The sequence below is a fragment of the Acipenser ruthenus genome, chromosome 9 (genome assembly GCF_902713425.1).
Source record: "Acipenser ruthenus chromosome 9, fAciRut3.2 maternal haplotype, whole genome shotgun sequence".
In the NCBI taxonomy this organism is placed as follows: Eukaryota; Metazoa; Chordata; class Actinopteri; order Acipenseriformes; family Acipenseridae; genus Acipenser; species Acipenser ruthenus.
In genome coordinates, this window is record NC_081197.1 from 12,682,916 (window position 1) to 12,703,885 (window position 20,970).

Sequence of the window (20,970 nt, forward strand, 5' to 3'; positions counted from 1 at the left end):
ACATACAGGGAATTGTTCACCACTGTAAAAAGAAAGGACTTGTTCAGGCAGTAGTTTGTCATCTTCTGGAGTAACGTGCAAATAGATCATTTTGCCCGCAACCCAGTTTAAAAACTCTGACGGGTCCTTTTCAATGATGAAAGTAGTCCTGATGTAAAGCAACACAATCATGATTGAGTGACGGTAGTTTTCCCGAGTTCCTTCTTACTGGAGCAGTGATCCTTCTGGGAGGGAAACTAATGGTTTTCATAGCAAAATGCTTCAAGGCTTATCATGCACATGGTTCAAAATGGAGAACAAAAAAATCTAAGCGCAGGCATTCCAAACAGGTAGTTTGCAACAGCATAGGGAGGAAGATGTGGTTCCAATTTGGAATTAAATAAACATAATTAATAATAATAAACAAAAAACACTACAGAAAGGCACATAAATCACTGCAACAGATTCTGTTGGCTGTGGCAGGGCAGAAGATACACTAAGAACCGTCACATTTTATTGACAATAATAGCACCTGGTGGAAAAAGTACTGAATCACTGGAGTGGGATTTCACAGCCAGCAATAGAAAAAAAATAAAATAAAATCCAAAACATTTGTATTGTTTTTTGGCTTCGCTCCCAATGGTCAATGTGCTAGATCCCGTACACTTTTGCTTCTAGTTCTTTTTCAATCCCTTGTTTCATTAACGTGCAATATCCTTTTCTTCTCTTCCAATGTCAACCGCAGTTTTAAAAACCTCTAAAAAAGGACAACCTTGAATGCAGCAGGCAAATCAAGTTTAAAACACTTAACCCTTTAAGCGTTTTTCAGTGGGATGCTCCCCCAGGACCAGGTGATTTGAAAGTTTTGTTAAAATATTGATGTGCAAATTACAAGACATGATTGCAATAACATAATACACATTTATTCTCAGGGTCTTTAGAAGCAATAATGGACACTACTCTTGATTATTTTCTCAAAATAAATATTTATAAATAAAATAGTTATCATTCCATTATTATCAGTAATAAGCAAAAAAGAACATACCTGATGAATTTAATTCAAGAAACATGATCTGCTTATATCCACTCGTTTCTTGATATTTATAAACGTTATAAAACCATATATATTAAACACAGGAGACACAATGAGACAGAATAAATGTTCTAATATAACTATAAGTCAAATCCATTGGATTTACAATGTTTTCCCATTTTTTCTTAGCTGTAAACAAGTTCGAGTCATGTTTTGTTTCTCCCTGCTGCTGAAAATGTCTGCCCTAAATTAAATGCCTCAGCGACATCACACAAAAAAAAACACAACAAACAGGCAGTGAAATACAAGCCCTCCCCTATCCAATGATATGCGTTAACAAGCTGTACTGCAAAGTATGGTGGCCCAGTAAGTCAAAGAAACAAAGTGTGTTTCAAATCAAATCAATCCATTCAATGATATTCCACTTGACTTGGTGACTGTCAGCTCAGTGCCTGGTAACATCTCCACCACCAGAGTAATGGAGACTTCCAAGGACATGAATAAATGAAGGTGTTCCAGTGTGGTGATCTGCTTACCGATTTGGTGTGCTCTGGCCGTGGGGCGATCACTGGCGGAGGGGTGGTTTCATCCTCATCGTCGTCCTCAGAGACTGGAGGTACTGCGGGCGGCTCAGAGACCGCCTTTGTGTTCTACAAGGCAAAGAGGGAGAGAATGTGGGTCTCGCACTCAAACTAAAAGCAGTACAAGTACTGCAGAGAAACCATATTTGAGGCAAATCCTGTTAATTTTTTTTAGATTTTTCTAGCATTACTGGAAAATCTATTTTTAAGGGGGTCTGTGCTACAAAAGGAACCGCTGACCTACATCACTTTTTTGGGAGACATGACTGTCACAGTCAGTAGTGATTCTAGTGTGTTTTATAAAATACAAATCTACGTTTAGCCATTTTTTAAATTTATTTATGAAACAATAAGGTTTACATCTTGATTAGTAATACACGAAACACCATTTAAAAGATAATATTAATACAGGACTGAGTAGTTAAATTGATAATGTAACCCCTTGCCCCCCCCCCCCCCCCATAATCCAGCCTCTGCACCTGTAGACACATACGACAGCTCATAGCAGTAAAGAAAAACACAAAAGGAGCATTTTTGTACTGTTTACTCCTATCTCAATATTTTACATAAATGCTTCACAGAATAACAGCTTGTTAACTTGACCCTGGCTGCTAACAGCAGGGATCGCTTTGCTCAAGGATGGGGTACAAGCTTGCCTGCTGGGGCTGTTGGCGGGTGGCCAGATAAATCGCACTAACACTTGGAAACTAACAAGTCCTCTGCAACCAACAGCACACGTCTGCAGGCTGGATGAGAAATTAGCATTCACAGACAGATTCAGGAGTGATAATGGCAACACCAGCCTTACTTCACTTACTTCAAGAGCACGAGTCACTTAAGTATATTTAAACTTAACTGAAAAGAAAAAAAAACACACCACTTACCAGCGCATTTGAAGAATTATAACTGTCTGTGGTTTTATCTGCAGAGAAGAAGTATTTATTAAACTGTATTCGTATCATATCATTTTCTGCATAGCACTATGCAAGACAACCTTAAGCAATTTTGTGAAACCAAAAACACAGCATAGACCGTTATGCACACACATTACACATATTGGTAATGTATTTCAGTCATAGACAAATGCACAATCACACCTACAGTATAAAACAGACATTGTGCTATTAAACCACTATTTTTTCTTACCCGTGAAGCTCATGTACTTTTGACTATTGGACGTCTCTTTCGAGTCGTAGAATTTCAAGACGTCCAGCACTGCCTGGGGGTTCTTCTTCTGTTCCAGTTTGGTGATATTGGAGGTCTGTAGTAACCGAGCCCATTGCTCTGGCATACCCTTACAATAGGAAGCAGAGCGTGTTATTATTACTGAGGCAGTGGCAGGGGATCGGCTCTGCTGCTGTACGTTTATTGCAGGGATCCAAGAAGTGGGTCGCTGTTCTGATGCCTACTTGCCTGACACTGGTTAATTAAGCACAGGCCAGCTTTCATGACCGGTTCGCTACGTATTTCGGTTCAACCTCCCTAAAAGCTGCTGCAATACGATAAGACTCCCTTTTTGTGAAAGCAAGTGCTGGTTACTGCGGACTATCAGTTAAAAGCACTGTCTGAAGCAATACAGTACATATTAATTCAGAATCAAGGGCACTGCTAGTTTGGAGTTGGGTAATGCACACAGAAAAAACAAGACGGCTTATCAATACATTAGCATCATGCCAGCAATATACTTAACATCCAACAGAATATTAGCTGTTGTCCCGTAGATGGCTTTTAGATTACACAGGTGGTGATTGTATTACAGAAGAAAGGTGAGGGGCATCAAAAGCTGCCACGACCTGTATTGCTCGCTACATCCTACAAATACACAACCTCAAGTCATAAATTATTATTGAAGATTTATGTATTACAAATAGATAAATCAATGTCTTATTCGCAGGGATGATCTGTATGCTTTATATGGGGTAGTTGGGCAGTGAAGTAATGCACAATTTTCACAGAGTTGAAAGCAGTATTTGTAGAAAGAGGGAGGAATTACTTACTGTAAATTCTCCAGTGACTGCATCAAACCCCACATGTATTGTATGTTCAAAATCAGAAGGCAAGGATATTTCTGGTCGTTCTTTCTTTTTGTTTGCTGTTAACAAAATGTAATGTAAATTGACAATTAGTGCAGCATTACATACAAGTACATATTTTACATATGGCTCTGTACAGAGCAAGTCGCCTTGTTCAGGAGTATGTCTCCCTCCATTTCTTATCGATCACTTATCAAAAATCAGAACTTACGTTTGAGATCAGTTCCCAATCTTCATCTTTACGATGTATAATAAGTTGGTAATTAGTGTGCAAGGTGTGAAAGTTATAAATTTAGCCACTTTCTGGAAACATGGTTCTTTAGATAGCAGAACCAGTGAGGACACACAAGTTGTCTGATCAGACATATAGTACATTCCTACTGTTCAATTTACAGCCAACCTCAAATTGCTCAACCACCCAGCATAACCACCCCACTGCATCAGTCTGGAGAGAGGCAGATTATATATTATATATACTGTATAAATATAACTTGGAACTTTAAAAGACAAGCCGTTTAAAACATCCCCCCCATTTCGTAAACGCAAGACTATAAATAATGCAAAAAAAAAAAAAAAGTTAAAATTCAGGTCTTAAGACATTCCCTTCTGAACAACAGTGCTTTTGATGTTTGCACCCCCCTTGACATCAATAAACATTGTGGTGAAGTCACTGAATGAGTCATCATGAATAATAAGAAAACAACAACAAGCAGGACCAGTCAGTCCAGCAGAGAGGCTCCATTCATTCTGCTGACAGGGTCCCAGGCTTTTGTCTCACAGAAGCAGAAAAATAAAAAGGTTCCAGAAGTTAACATCCTGCTTCTTGAGGCCCAGAATATGGCTATTATTGATTTCTATATGCTTACTGCTACTACCGGTAATAGGAATCTGATTAGCATACATTGTTAGCAGGGGCCAAATGAATCCCAGCCTGATGAAAAATCCACCATCTGTATGTTAAGTTTTTGCGTCACATAGGTTTATTACTTTTTCAGGGCTTTTTAAAATCTTCCAATTTACCAATAAAATGAAAGCTTGCAGCAGAGAATTTAACAATCCGATCACGCTAAAAGAATCAAGAAGTACAGTTAACATTTATTGACTGGTGCAGTATGTCTTGCACTGTTTAGTCATTTCAAATAGTTTCACAAAACAAACATTAAACTTTAAAGCTACAGTGTGCAGTGCAAAAGCACATCATGAAATCTCTCTGGAAGTAAGAAATTGGAGTCCAGTGTGAAAACACAACACAAAATAACTTCGCATAGCAGCCAAAGTAGCAGTACAGCACTAAAATGTCTAATATAAAAAAATGTCTGACTTACAAGCTCTTGCAATGTCTTTTTAAAAAAAAATAAAAATAAAAAAATCGCAAGAGGAAAGAGGAGTCAAATCAGACTGCGGAGTCTGTATCATCTGATCCGAAACCGTGAACTGCACGTCTTCGTCACCTGAACCTTCATCATTGATGATGCAAGCAATTGTCTGAATCATTAATGCACAGAGCAACTACTTATAAGCAGTTTTTTCTATTCACGTGAACCGCAACATTTCCCCTCAGGCATTATTTGCTCACGGTTATTAAAAACGGGAAATTAATGGTTAAAATTTTACTTTCATCTTAAAGTTGGCGTGGGGGGATGATCATTCAAACCTAAATGAATTTGACAGTTTTGTTTCTGTAAAAAAATGTTTAAAATGTTATTTGATTGCTTACACAAAAGATTCATTGAACAATATTCCCCATGGCACACCAAGTTCACAAGAGTCCTCCTATTTACTATGGTACATATTCTTCCATTTAAAAGAACCACCCAACTTAAAATTTTTATGCACATTGACAGTGAGGCTGGTAATAAGCAGTACAGCCTACAGTTCTTAATAAAATGAGCTCAGGCAAAATATCTTCACACATATCTGAAGATAAGCATTTGAAGTCATGGAGTCATTTCTAGTTTGGAAACATCCCTTTATAGAAGCAAAAGCTGTGTAAATGTCTTTTAAAAAAAATAAATAAATAAAAACATCAATGGGTTAATGCAAGGAGTTCTCTTTCTAGAGAACGCCTTCTAAATAAAACACCAATCACCTCTGCTACAATTCAATTTGTGTAACACAAATTGTCATGAATTAGGTTTACAAAAGGACTTAATTATTACATTATAAAATGTAATAATGTTAAAACTCAATTATATTACAAAAACCAAGCAGACTCCCAGCATGATTTATAAACCACTGGTTATGACATGCTGTGGCCTTTATCCTGTTCTAAAAGTAATGTGCTCCAATCTGCAATGATTAAATCAGCGTTATTCAATATTACATATCATTCATGGCAGTCTGCTTCAATAGGTAAGCTAAATGTATAACTTTTTTTTTTAAACTATACCTTTATGATTTCCAAAGGCTTATCAGTAATATCTATAGGCAGATCTCGAATAAGTAATAGATCAGTAATCAGATCAGTGAAGATTTTATATCAAATTAAAAATGACCAAATATACTACAAATCGCTCTTTTTTTTCTTTTTTGTAAAATCGGCAATTACTTCATTTTCTCCAAATTTGGCATATCCAATTATTTTTATGCTCAGCTCACCGCTACCACCCCCACACTCGGGAGGGCGAAGACGAACACAAAGCATGTGTCGTCAGCAGACCTCTTTTATTCACACTGCAGACTCACCGTGCAGCCACCTCAGAGCTACAGCGTCGAAGGACAACGCAGCTCTGGGCAGATTACAGGCACGCCCGCAGGCGCTGGGCCAGACTACAGGGATCGCTGGTGTGTGGTGAGCTGAGGACACCCTGGCTGACCTAAGCTCCCACCCCCCCCACCGGGCAGTGCTCGGTCAATTGCGTGCCACCCCCTGGGAGCTCCCATCTATGGTCGGCAATAGAATAGCCTGGACTCGAAACGGCGACCTCCAGGCTATAGGGCGCATCCTGCACTCCACGCGGAGCGCCTTTACCAGATGCGCCACTCGGGTGCCTCCTGCTCTTTATTTTTTTACTTTGGATTTCGTCTCTATCCTGTGGAATGAGGCTGTTTGATCTTCTGGTGAAGTGGTCTCACACAGGGTAGTGTACTGTATTTAGGGGAATGTTTTTAGGAAAGTGACAATTGAGTTCAGGCCAGTAACATATCGATGGCTGGAAATAGTTCCAGCTGCTCCTGACAACATTTGTGTTAACACAGCACATATAACCTACTTAATGGAAATTAAAGAGGGGAAAAACATGGATATTTCATGTTTGAATATTCTTCAAAATTCTAAATGAATATTTGAATATACTTTCATCTTGAATTGCCCCAATAGGAGTGGTGAAACAAAAATAAGGTAATTTTTGCCTCTGAATACATTTAGAGCAGTTTGTTTGAATACTGGAATTTGCCACAGCACTATGGGAACTGTCCAAAAAAAAAAGACGGACACATGGTCACTTGGTCATGAACAACCTTTCCCCAATCCTTGTTCACACGGCAGCAACTGGCAAACTTACTCTTATCGCCGGCCCCTGGAAAGATGGATCTGATAGAGCGGTCCTTTTTCTTCTTCTCTTCGGGGTTGGGGGGCAGGGGCTTGGAGCCGTGGTTCAGGGTCCCTGAATCCTTGCAGCTGGCCCCGATCATTGTGCTGGTGTTTCTCATTGGAGGTGCTGGAGGCTTGTCTTCAACTTCACCATTATCAGACATCTTCAACTAGCACAGCCTTTACTGCAGGAAGAACACAAGAGGAGAGGTATTTTAAAAAACACTGTGAACATGCAATGCATCACAAGACCAAGCACTAGCTTTGCAACAGCACAAGAATTACATTTCACAAATATAGATTTGGTTTAAATATGAAAGCTATGCAAGATGGTATTTACAATAGATAATATATACACAATAGAGACGCAGAGACTTATTTTCATGACCTTGAATAGAAACATTGACATTCCTTTTAAAATGAATAGTTCAATTAGAAGCCCATTAAAAAAAGTCAATGTACAGCATACAAATACTTAAAGATATTACATATGTTAACCAAGCCCAGTCCTTTCACAAATGTTTGAACTGTATTTTGTTAAAACCAATACATATACACAATTATCTGTTACAGTACCATACTGTATCCTAAACACCCTTACACCCAACTTAACAGAACTTACAAGCTACTGCAGCCCCAGCCAAGACAAGCTTTGCATTTTCTAGCTTTCTCAGCCTTTGGAAATGTGTCACAATACAGGACCACTGCTGTTGCTTTGGGGTTTTGATAGCGTTTACTACGAGCGCAAATCTGATGTTTAATTAATTACACATTAACTCCATTACAGTACAGATCAGCATACCGATTGTGAAAACAAACAGCAGTAACTAGGTGCCAGGGCACCTCACTGCACGGCACAAGGTATGCTTAGGACTGTAGGAGGAGGAAGCTCTGCTTCAATGGTGCCTCTATTCATTCACAGTGTTCGGCTATTTCCCCACATTCTTCCAAAAGTGTTACTTCACCCAGTGGCTGTATTTACCCTGTGGTTAGTTCATACATGACATCTGCGAGCTGGAATGAGTAAAAGACAGTGGCTTTTCTGACTCTTCAACAGGGACTGATAGTCAAAATTCTGCAGCTCCCAAAATATGATTATTTAAGCTAGTTATTTTCGCTCTACAAGCCAAAACATTTCTGTTTTTAAAATCATACCAAGAACCTTGCACTCCCTAACTTATAAAATAAAGCATTGAGCTCACTCAAGTAATCTGATTTCTATTTGTTTAAAAAAAAAAAAAAAAAAAAGGACACGCCTTAAATGGATTAAAAGTTTACAAACTAGGCGACACTAAACACTGACAATAAGCATAGATAGACAAGTTCCAGCATGTTTTTAGCCTAGACTAGCACTCGCAAATTGCCCATGGCAAGAATTCCAAAATTTAGGTGCAGAGTCAGAAAACTAGTCTTGCTCATGAGCAGATAAGAAAACTGAACCCAAAGATCTGCAGGCATCTTTTCACAGTGCTTTGATGTGCTCGGTTCATGCAGAGATTCATTAAATTATAAATCTATAGTGCCTTACTATATAATCGTAAAACTATATATTATTAAAACCCATCTTGTAGTAAATCTAATTACTGTCTGCAAAACCTTACCGTAACCCAGTCTACCAATTCAAAATTTGCATCGCTGTTGTCTTGTACTGTAAGCATTTCTTATTTCTATACACAATATTGCATTTCAAAATCCTTTTCTTTTTGGTGCACACCTCTAAAGTCTTCTGGTCGGTTTGTCACCAGGCTTACCTCAACAAAGGCTCTCCATTCTTCCCCCCCAAAAAATAGATGTGAATGCACCCAGCTAACACAAAGAGGAGAGATCACCTATGGCAGAAACTTAACACAAGTGAAACTTAAGTGTGAGTACACTGACTAGGCCCTCCCCAGACGTGATGTCACACACACACACACACACACACACACACACACACTCGCTCTCTCTCTCTCTCTCTCTCTCTCTCTAGTGGGCCTTGCTTTAAGCTGAAACTGTCACACCCTGCTCATCAAGTTAGCCCTTATCCCCACACACACACACACGGGCTGGATTTAAAAAGAAAAAGCAGCTGTTTACACGATGGCATAAAAGCAAAGAGTCATCTTTGTTTGCTGTTCTCTGCGGAAGCAACTAGACTTTGTAGTCTTAAGTAAACTCACAGCTTGGTCAAATCTGTCAGAGGGATGCTAGCTTAGGAAGCAATTTGCTGTAGTACAACCAATATATTAATTGTACTTGAAGATGCTGTGCAGTAATTACAATTTTATATATATACACTGTATATATAAAACATTTATTTTATATCTATATGCATTTTTAAAAGGTTGTGTCAATAAGCTATGCCCCAACATACAGTAATAAAAACGAAGCATCACTTCAGATCACTTCTCCAATTTCTTCACAATGCACAACACTGTGTATCCCGCTCAGTTTTACATCATTTAAATCAGACAGGCCTTGTACAGCCAGCATGACTTAAGGGGTCAAATGAGATCGCTTGCAGTAGCCCGAGTAAAACGTAGCCTTCTAGGAGTCAGTTTCATGAACAAGTGCTCTTCAGCAATTGGAATAGCAAACCGAAGACAATCTTTTATTATTACTAGGCAACAGGTCTTGGATTCAGTTTATTTCAGTCCTGACGTGTTTATTATTCAAAGAAGGGTTTGACTGCTGTTTTTGTGTACATAGTGTATACAGAAAGCCAAGGGAACCGATAAGTTGTCTTCAGTTTATCAAGCTTCGGCCACAGCTCATTGCAACTTCCCTTGACTTTCGGCATCTCCTGTAATTGGCATAATGCTGGACTGTGGTAATACCTCAAAAATCCACACTTCATTTCTCAAAGAAACATCTGCTCTCTTTGATGTCAAAGCTGGCTCCTTTATGCAAGCAGTATAACACACAAAGTGTTGTCTATTGTACTGTAGGCCAGAGCATTTACCATGTTTTATTAAAACCACCAGCTAAAATACAGAGAGTCTAAAAGTAGTAAAAATAATGCGTTTTGCCGGATCGCAACAGGAATGTTTTTCCTTTATGTTCTGTTAGGATTTCTTAGGCTGTAGTTCAATGCAATTGTTTTACTGACAGGAAAAAAAACACACACATGTTAAGCCTAACCACACTTAAGGAAAATTCAAAGCTGTAGTTTATCTCCACTCCACATCCCCTCCCCGCCAAAAAATTGGTCATAGATATTACATCATTAAAACATGTGAGTAAGGTCTGATCAAACTGAAATAAGGTCAGCTGAAAAACTTAACAACCAACCAAAACACTGGTCTCCAATACAGTGTGGGGAGTGGGCTTAACAGAAAATAAAACCTGTTTGCAATAAAACTTGTTGTACTGGGACTGGGTGGAACATTGCATGGAAAACAGCCTTTTACCCAGGAGACCAGCATTTAAATGTGGATATGCTCAAAGCTACATCGCATCTACACTTCTCCAGGCAAACATGGACCAATAAAATTACATCATTCTGTAGGATAACAAAGACAAACCTACAAAGCCAGACACTGGCATTTGCAACTGTTGTCTAGCCAGAGATCATGGAAATGCTGATCCGGACTCCAGAACCCCTCTATTTTTTAGTAACATTTAAAAAGTAAATGACATTTTGTTTGTTAATGACAAATGTGACAAGACAACAGTTGTCTATGCTCCCAGACTGACTCATACAAACAAAGAGAGTCTATCTTTACAAAATTACTCAGAGGTGTTCATGAGTTTTTAACTAAAACACGTTTTTTTAAAAAAAGCACCCACCCAGACAGATGAACAGAAGGTGTTTATTTGTTGTTGTTTTTTTTTTTTTCTGGACGTGTGGCTTCAACAGAAACTGCATCATTACATCACCTCTAAAAACACCCCCTCGGAGCTCGTCACACATTCAGCAACAGGAAGGGAAAAGGACAAGTCTACTGCAATTAGCATCAGTTACTCATCCGAACAATCGCCATAAATAGAAAGAAGGCCTTTTACAGTATGTTATATTAGAAGATAGCGAGTTGAGCTTTAAATAGAAAGCATTTCAATGCATGTGAAACCTACTGTCTTCTTTATTGCCAGAGGTTTTGCCTAAAACAAAAAGGGTTGCCACTAAAAAGTTCATAATACTACTACTACTAATAATAATAATAATAATAATAATAATAACAACATGTTATAAATGCTAACAGGCTATTTTACTAAATTCTGGAACCTTCAGAGTGCGATTTACATTTATTTTGATTCTGCTGCGCACGATTTCAATAAATAAAAGCAGCAGACTTGTGATTATTTCAAATCTGCAATAACGTTATATACTGCAGTAGTCACATTCTTATTATTTATTTCACGTCTTTACTACAAAAGTCAGTACTGTATATATTATTCACCAATTCCTCACCCACAATTTCTTCTTCGCTGAAGCAGGTTGACGTTTTCTGCCGAATACTGAATCTTAAGACAAAGCTGTAAGTTTACCCTCGGTATTCTCCTTCTGTTGCCTTTTATAAATTTAACAAAACTAGACCCAGAAAATCCTACTCAAGACCAAACCTTCCCACCCACCCCCCAATGAATTAGAAGCTACTGCAGTCATTCAGATTGTTTTGCAATGACAGCAATGATCAAGTCAAACAAACACATAGACCTCAATTTATGTACAGCAGTTTCTAGACCCACAGCGGTTGGTTGTTACATGTTCAATAGGTTAGACTGCAAAGTAATGCTCAAGTATGGAACTTCCTAAACTGAGCTTTCTTTTTAGCTAAAATATTTCAACACAGGTTTATCTCTTTTTATATATATATATATATATTTTGTTTACATTGCGTGCAGCAGATGCTATAATGCACTTGTCCAGGGCATCAGTCTGTCACACAAACCAGCCACCCATTGTCCTCCTGCCACAGATGTGAGCTCATGCACTGTTCGCCTGATAGTCTCCTGTTAGTTTTACATTCGGAACAGTTCTTTGGAATGATATCTTTAGAATCTTTAGAAGACTGTGCAAAATTAAATCTTGTTTGCTGCCAAGGTTAGCTACAGTGGGGAGGAAAATCAGCTGGGCTTGGTTTGCCTCTCAGGGACCCCCACTGGTCAAACCAGCCAGGCTGGACCTAACCTCCAGGGTTCAGCAGCTCCAGGGTTGTCAACATCCACTGCTTAAATCTACCAGGTGAAAAGTGATGGGCTAGGCAGTGGAAATGGAGATCGCTTGACGATGATCTCCAGTCTTCAAGTCTGGACATCTGTCACAGATTGTGCATTTTAAAAATGGAAAGAAAAGAAGTTACCATTCCTGTCGAATGCACTGCCTGCTTTGACAATTTGTGAATCGGTACAAAATCACACGAGTCAATACCTTGCCAAATCTACCTAAAAAAAACCCACCTAACTCCTCCCTTATACCAAGGTTTTACAGTCACTTTTCTTATTACCATTACTCAGATTCTTATATTGCCAATTGTCTTGTGTTAAAGAAATGTTGCTTCTTTTTTATACTTTAATTCAAAATACACAGTAGAGATTTTTCAAGTACAGTAGAACCTCAGGGTTACAAACAACTCTGGAATTGAGGTTTTCAATGGTTTTAATAAATATGTACATCTGCTATCTACACCCTCAATCTGGAGAATAATACAAGGATACAGCACAGTAATGCAATACTCATTGTTATGGTTCTAAAATCTGAAATAGTACTACGAATGGAAAAATGGACAATTCAAGTTACCATTGAAATTGTAGCAAATAAATAAATACAGTAGCAAAAACACAGATTTAAAACGTCCAGGAAAACATGTGTTAACGTAGTGCTTGTTTTTATTTTATTTTAAACAAAATGCGTTCAACCTCCTTTGGCTTGAGGGGGGGGGGGGGGGGGGGGGAAGTGCTCCTTTTACAACAGTAAATTGTTTCTAAAAAAAATTGCCCATATTTGATTTGAAATCTGCCTCACCTTTGTCTGGATACATTTGTGGTACAGTAATGTTGCCTTCTTTATGACCAGCGCACCACGTACACTGCAGGAGTGTCTATCTGGTTGCATTGTATGCAGGGTAGAGTGATTGCATATGTCCGGCTGAAAGTGGGTCATTCAGCTGACCAGTCAGTTGGTAGGTTTGGTGTTCGTAACTGTGAGGTTCTACTGTACAACACTGTAGACAACAGATACAATAAAACGATTCCTTCCAGGTATCCAATCACTTCCCGAGAGGAAGTTCACGACCTGAAATCTATCCACAATGCAACAGAAGCGCAGCATGAACAAACTGAATTATCATAGCCGGTGACTCTATTCATCATTCATCTACTCTAATAACCTAAATATTAAAGCACAGCTGAGATTCAGTTTCACTTTGAGATGAATTGAATACAAGATGGAATTTAATCAAAATAACCTAAACTGCATCACACATTGTATCTATGTAGATTGTAGTTTTTAAAAGGTTAAGTCAAACATTTCTCCTACTCTGCTATCAAGGTAAAAGTAGTTGAACTTTCTTTTCTCTCTTTTTGTAGCAGTCCCAACCACCTACTCAATTTTAAACAACTGTAACTACAAAAGGAGGTGTCAAATTTAGACACAGTGAACATTTCCAGGGTTGATCAGATCTGCACTGCATTCCCAACCGAGGATGCAATGCCAGAAGCAACCCTGCAGTATGCTGTGTGTGGATATTTTGAATAACTTTGTCTGGAAACGTGATGTATGCAAGAAGTAATTTGTGCAGTAAAAACTACTTTATCACATGTCTATGCTGTAGTACAGTATAATTTACCTTCCCAATATTTGTTGAAAAGCAGTGTATATACTGTTCACACAGATGAGTTCATTAAGTCATCCAGTACCTTAGAGTACATATGGTATTTATATCCTTGAACTTGTCCATCATTCTTCAATGTACTGTGTAATGAAATATCTGATGGCCTATACAGTAGTGGTCCAGTGGTTAAAGAAAAGGGCTTGTAACTAGAAGGTCCCCGGTTCAAATCCCACCTCAGCCACTGACTCATTGTGTGACCCAGAGCAAGTCACTTAACCTCCTTGTGCTCAGTCTTTCGGGTGAGACTGTAATCGTAAGTGACTCTGCAGCTGATGCGTAGTTCACCCACCCTAGTCTCTGTAAGTCACCTTGGATAAAGGCGTCTGCTAAATAAACAAATAATAAACAAATAATAATACACACACACACACACACACACACACACACACACACAGAGTATACACCACCAAATTACCTTGCAAAACAAAGCAAACAACCCTTCATTTGAACATGTTATTTATTTCAGATGCTGTATCAAATTTCCTTTGATGGGACATTTTTACAGGAACTTCATAAAATGGTTTGTTAATAACTATGCTGTAGGCTAAACAAACAGTCTTTACAGACCTTATGACTGAGCAAAGGGTGGCTCAGATTTGAATCGGTTTTGTTATTGCAACGGCTTCCTGAACAATTAATGTTTAAGCTTCAGTTCCCCCAACAAGTGCAACAGGCTTAGCCACTCCCTGGATGTACTGCATTCTAAAAGCACTGACAAGTCTGCCTGTCAGTAAAGCAAGAGGAAAAAAGGCATCAAAAGGTTCTATAAATTCAATCACAGGCGACAGCCTAAGGGAAAAAATAGGATTTGGGTTAAAATTCCAATTTCTTGGTCTCAAAATCTGTGAAAATATAAATAAAGCTACTGCAGGTCCCAACAGTGAGCAAAAAAAAGAAAAGAAAACTACAGGTCCTGATGCAACATGGCACAAGTTTCTATACAAAAGAAGAAGTTGATCTACACTATTTGATCATTTTTACATCACTGCAATTCTCCATCTGCATATCGAACATCTTCTCAGTTAGTATAAACCTACAAACCAAAGCAGCCAACAGTACCACTGCAGGTTTACATTAATGTAAAACCATTAGTTTACCAAGCCATTAAAAACATTTATTTTCTTTTTTTTTTATATATATAAATTTAGTCATTGCCAATTATTTTTTTTTATTATTTTCTCCCAATTTGGAATGGCCAATTATTTTATTATGCTCAGCTCACCACTACCACCCCTGCGCTGACTCGGGAGGGTGAAGACGAACACACGCTGTCCTCCGAAGCGTGTGCCGTCAGCCGACCGCTTTTTTTCCCCCACACTGCGGACTCACCATGCAGCCACCCAAGAGCTACAGCGTCGGAGGACAATGCAGCTCTCGGGTAGCTTACAGGCAAGCCCGCATGCGCCCGGCCAGACTACACGGGTCGCTGGTGCGCGGTGAGCTGAGGACACCCTGGCCGACGTAACCCTCCCTCCCCCCTGGCGACGCTCGGCCAATTGAGCGCCGCTCCCTGGGAGCTCCCGTCCTTGTTCGGCAAAGGAATAGCCTGGACTCGAACTCGCGACGTCCAGACTATAGGGCGCATCCTGCACTCTAGGAAAGTGCTTTTACTGGATGCGCCACTCGGGAGCTCTATTAAAAGCATTTCTAATGGTAATATGCAAAGAAATAAAAAACATAATAATTGATTCATTAATAAAATATCTTAGACACAGGAAAGCTGTTGTTCATACTTCAGTTTAATAACCAGCATTCTGAGTTTAAACTGCTTAAAGCCAAAGCTTAAAGATACAGTATTTAAATATCATATAATTGGGTTATCCCATGCCAACTCAACCAGTGCCGTTGCCCGTCCGTCTCAGATTTTCCTAGAAACATTCACCTGGGGGTTTTCAGACACGCTGAGTTCAGAAATGACAGCCATTTTTTTTTTTTTTTTTTAATTTCCCCTTCGACTTGTGACCTTGCAAAATCAACCTAAAAGGGAGAAAGGGACCTTGACCCAAAAAAAAAAATCACCCTGGGGGCAGTTTACATGCTACCATCATGGTGTAGCACCTCGTTCTACTCGTATTGAACAGGGCTTTTCAGAAAAAAAAATACCAGGAGCACCCTACTCACAGACGAGAGGTAACTGACAAGTTTTATTCGAACTTCAGCCTAACCCTTTACCCTGTAGGGGTCCTAAAATGCAAGTATTGCTGTAAGAATCAGTCTTCCAAATTCTTTGAAAAACTTTTTGTTTCAAGTCACACCACTGGTCATTAAAACCAGCTTGAAATTTGAATTTTTGCTATTTGTACCAAGTTTAGGTTGTAATAACTTGCATATGTTTGGATAGGTGTTAATGTGATCTACAAGCATCAAGCAAAATATGTTGGTATCCGGGGATTTTTGAAGTTGCATTTGTCATGCATTCGAGCACTGCTTATGGCCACTTTGGTGAGGTTAAAGTACCACATAGTTCTATCCAAACTGGTTATTTCTTCAATTGTGCATTCTCTGAGAATTGATCTAGAGGAAAAAATAACAATGTGGGCTTCCAATAGCACTAGCGTGGAGCTGAGGGGTTATGAACTTGCATATGGGACTTGGGACTTCATTGTTATGATGACACATTTGAAACTACCAAAACCTTACTTAGCTGGATTTTAAAAACCAAAAAGTGACAGTAAAGTTGTTTTTATACGTTGTGGTGCCTACCTAGGGGGATAACTGATTGACTGACCAACCATTTGTGAAAAAGCCATTTGCTGCATTCTCATGCTAGCCAATCAGTCAATTTCAGGCACAACTGAAAGTCTTTGGTTTAGGAGGTTTTCGATGACAGAGACAGGTGTATTTAAACAGTACTGTAAGCAGGGAAGATTTATTTATTTATTTTTTTTAAAGAAAAAACATGAATTTAGTTTTTAAAACCCAACCAAGTAAAGTTTTGGTAGTTTCAAATGTGTCATCATGACAACGAAGTCCCAAGTCCCATATGCAAGTTCATAACCCCTCCGCTCCAAGCTAGTGCCATTGGAAGCCCACATTGTTACTTTTTCCTCTAGATCAATCCTCAGAGAATGCACTATAGCCAGTTTGGATAGAACACTGTGGTACTTTAACCTCAAAGTGGCCATAAGCAATGCTCAAATGCATGACAAATGCAACTTCAAAAATCTGCCAAAAATCCCAAATCCCCAGATACCAACATATTTTTCTTGATGCTTGTATATCTCATCAACATCTATCCAAAAATATATGTGGGTGATTTTTTGGAGTCCCCCCACGCAAGTTATTACAGCCTAAACTTGGTACAAATAGCAAAAATTCAAATTTCAAGGGGGTTTAATGACCAGTGGTGGGACTTGAAACCAAAAGTTTTTCACAGAATTTGGAAGACTGGTTCCTAAGGGTCTGTCACAAGGCTGGCTGAGTGGTGACGTCAGACCCAGGAAAGGAAACAGACAGGATGGTGAAATGGTAAATGAATGCGCTGATGCACTGTTTAATATTCAGCAGACAGAAAATAAACAGTTTGAACAAAACACAGGACACTGCACTTTAGCCAAAATAAACAGACAAACAAAACGAATAGACACTAACAAACAGGATGGGCGAACGCTAAACACAAAAACAAGTACCGTGCTGGTCCTTCAGCAAGTAGTAGCAATTGTTATATTTTCCTATCTCTAGCTCTATCTCCTTCTCTCTCACCCGTTCTCCACTCCCGAACACACAACCCCGAGCGAGTGCTTTGTGCATCTTTATATACTGTTGTGCTGGGATTCAATTACTAATTAATTATTCACTTGAATCCCAGCACGTGAACTAATTCTCTGCAACCCCGTGGTCACGTTTTATTACATACTTTAAATGCACGTGAAGTGAAGTGCAATCCCCGTGCCTAAATACAATTATACATTTTAAACACTCGTGCTCATTACCCGCATTATATCCCGTGTACCAACTACAATACACCAACATTTACACACTACATGCAACATACAACACAAAAATACACACAGGGGTGGGACACATTGCCACAGGGTCTTACAGCAATACATACATTTTAGGACCCACATCCCCTACAGGGTAAAAGGTTAGGCTGAAGTTCGAATAAAACTTGTCAGTTACCCCTCGTCTGGCAATTTGCCAGAAGTGAGTAGGGTGCTCCTGGTATTTTTTTCTGAAAAGCCCTATTCAATATGAGTAGAATATGCTATACATGATGGTAGCATCTAAATTGTGCCCAGGGTAATTTTATTGGTCAAGGTCCCTTTCTCACTTTAGGTTGACCTTTGCAAGGTCACAGTTCGAAGGGGAAATTAAAAAAAAAAAAAAAAAAAGGCTATCATTTCTGAATTCACCGTGTCTGAAAACCCCCAGGTGAATTTTTCTAGGAAAATCTGAGACGGACAGGCAACGAAATATCCCTTTTCTGGTTGAGTTGGCGTGGAATGACCCAATAGCTAGACTCACTGGTCATGCATGCAGGACCTTTGCGTTTTGAGAATGTAATTCTTTCTATTCAAAATGTAAGAACTTACAGTAGCAACAGCATACTGTACATTTGTGTTCTACAAACCCATAAATCTACTCTAACCACAAGGTTCTTTCATCTCCGTTCTTCTCAGATCTCAAAGATGTTCTCAGCCTATCGTAATGCAAAGAGAGTAGCAACCTGCCAAAAATAAACCTGTCTGAACCTGTGCAGGACACTACCATACCCCACTTTCACAGAGGAAACACCTTGTAGTGACTCACACCGACAGGGCCTCATGTTTTACAGTAAGGAAGTGTTCACTGGAAACAAACAACAGTAAACCTGCTTTGTCAACTACAGGTTATTCGGCAAGCTGTTTTTGTATAACAAGACAATTCTCAAGAAAAAGAAGTGGTTATTTGACAGTTCTTCTTTTGACCAAAGAAACAAATTGAAACCAGTAGAAAGAGAACGTCCTTGTAATGCAATTCAGTCACAAGGTCTTCAACTTACATTTAAACACAGAACACAGAGCAGTTTGAGTAAGATCCAAATACTCACTTTCACTTCAGTGGCTAAAGACATTAAGAGGTGAAAACACAGCACAGACTTACTTGCTCCAGACACTGCAATCTTGGCATCTTTTTTTTTTTTTTAATTAAACAAAGGGCTTTGAATGTTAAAAAGCTCTGCTATGAAAATCAGTGTCAAAGACTCAGACTAATAGCAAGTACAAGATGTTTGTGGGGACTGGTACCCAAATGTAACCCAAACGTTCTTAAATGGTCCCCAAAAAAAATGTTTAAAATTCTATAGTAACCATTACTTTACTTTAATAATATATATATTTTTTAAAATATTTAAATCGATGTGGTTATTTAAAAAAAAAAATGCTAGAAAAAAAATAGAAATACATAAATTCATAAACACAGCAATTTTGAAATGTTTGATACCCAGCATATCACACATCACCAATCAAAATAAAAAACAGATATGCAGGTTCGACTAGTTTTCATTGTATTCACTTAAAATGCTGTTTCTTAGCTAATTGTTCATCCACTTACAAACATGCAACCTTCACATGGTCCCAATAGAATGTTAATAAACAACTTAGACTCCCCTTAAAATGAGGTGTTAAAGCTTTCTACACCAGTAACACAGACAGTGTGTATTCCTTCTATAGCACATCACATTGTCTTTAGTTAACTGACTCCCCCATTTCAAAACAGAGGAATGTGGAATTAAGAAACAGGCTACATTACAAGTGGGAGACAGCAGTTCCCTTCTGCAACATTAATCATAGTTTTGCAATTAAGAGTCTACATAAGTTATTACCTCTTGGAGTCAGTCTTAGCACTCACATATATCGGGTTATGGATTTCATCATTAAAACTTGACAGCAGTGGCTCCTTGACGCAAAAAAAGCATGCATTGTGCATTCACAGATATTGTAAGAATGTGAAGGAGTACTTCAATAAAAATGAACCTAAATTGTGCCAGAGGGGATGTCCTATTCAGAGATGATTTCCAACACAGTATGTTACAGTAATACACATTTAGGTCATTACTGTATTTCTAAGATTTCTTTAAGTTTTAATACAGGTTTTGAGAAGCTGAGCCCCCATATAACTATTGCATAGATCCACTGCAATGCAGCTTCACTGTGTCAATACCTGCCAAAGAAATGTCACAGGAAGTACACCATGGAGCTTCCTTCAAAAAATTATAATAATAATAATAATAATAATAATAATAATAATAATAATAATAATAATAATGTAATAATAATAGCGCTTCACCTTCTCCCATATTTTTGAAGCAGGTTTTCCATGCAGTACAGTAGGTTAAACAAAATCAATTAAGATAAAAGCTGCCAAAATGTATTTTACAGTCAGCCCTTCACAATCTGAAAATCTGCCAGATTTACCTCCAGTATGCATTCACTGATCTTATTATAAACCAAGACTTCCTTTCATATAGTTCAATACATATATTAAAAAAGGAAAAAAAAATGGATGATTCATAATTCGTAACGGGTTTGCCTTAAAAAGACATCATCGCTTAAGCATCAGAGAGATACTGTACTGTACACACCGTCACACACATCAAAGGGTAACAGCAGAGTACCTTTACAATGAATTAATTCCAATTCTCTTCTCAAACCATCTGGTGCAGCTGTTTTTTTTCTTCCTTACGAATCCCTGAAAGCCACCTGTCGGAGTTCCCCACTCGTTTCCTGGCCAATTATTCCTCTTGATTCCATGCCTAAGGGGCCGCGGACAATGCAGACATTTGCAGTGGATCAGACTGCACTCACTCATAACTAATGAGCGTATCATCAGCGCCGAATCGTCCAGACTGCCCTGCATGTTAACTCTTACAAGGACACTGCTTGCAATGCAAAACATTGGGTTGTTATACTGCAAGACTCCCACGCACAGCAGCTTGAGCCATTCCAGGTTTCAAAGCTTTTAAAATCAAATTAGAACTTCCACCAACCACAGAGATCACAAACAGGTACTCAATGCA

At 38.7% G+C, this 20,970-nt stretch overlaps 1 protein-coding gene across 2 annotated transcripts in view; it reads right to left on the bottom strand.

Moving 5' to 3' along the window:
* The window catches only part of LOC117973040 (serine/threonine-protein kinase PAK 1), a 51,579-nt gene that overhangs the window by 14,228 nt on the left and 16,381 nt on the right, over positions 1-20,970 (bottom strand). The window contains exons 1-6 of one of the 2 annotated variants that reach the window (XM_034923986.2): positions 8,910-9,027; positions 7,130-7,343; positions 3,591-3,685; positions 2,740-2,887; positions 2,478-2,515; positions 1,549-1,662 (exon numbers count right to left, since the gene is read on the bottom strand). In XM_034923986.2, coding sequence (XP_034779877.1) covers positions 1,549-1,662; positions 2,478-2,515; positions 2,740-2,887; positions 3,591-3,685; positions 7,130-7,322 — 588 coding nt within the window. In that variant the 5' untranslated portion in view covers positions 7,323-7,343; positions 8,910-9,027. Of the gene's footprint in view, positions 1-1,548; positions 1,663-2,477; positions 2,516-2,739; positions 2,888-3,590; positions 3,686-7,129; positions 7,344-8,909; positions 9,028-20,970 lie in introns of those variants that run through there. The other variant, XM_034923984.2, reaches the window with a different exon arrangement.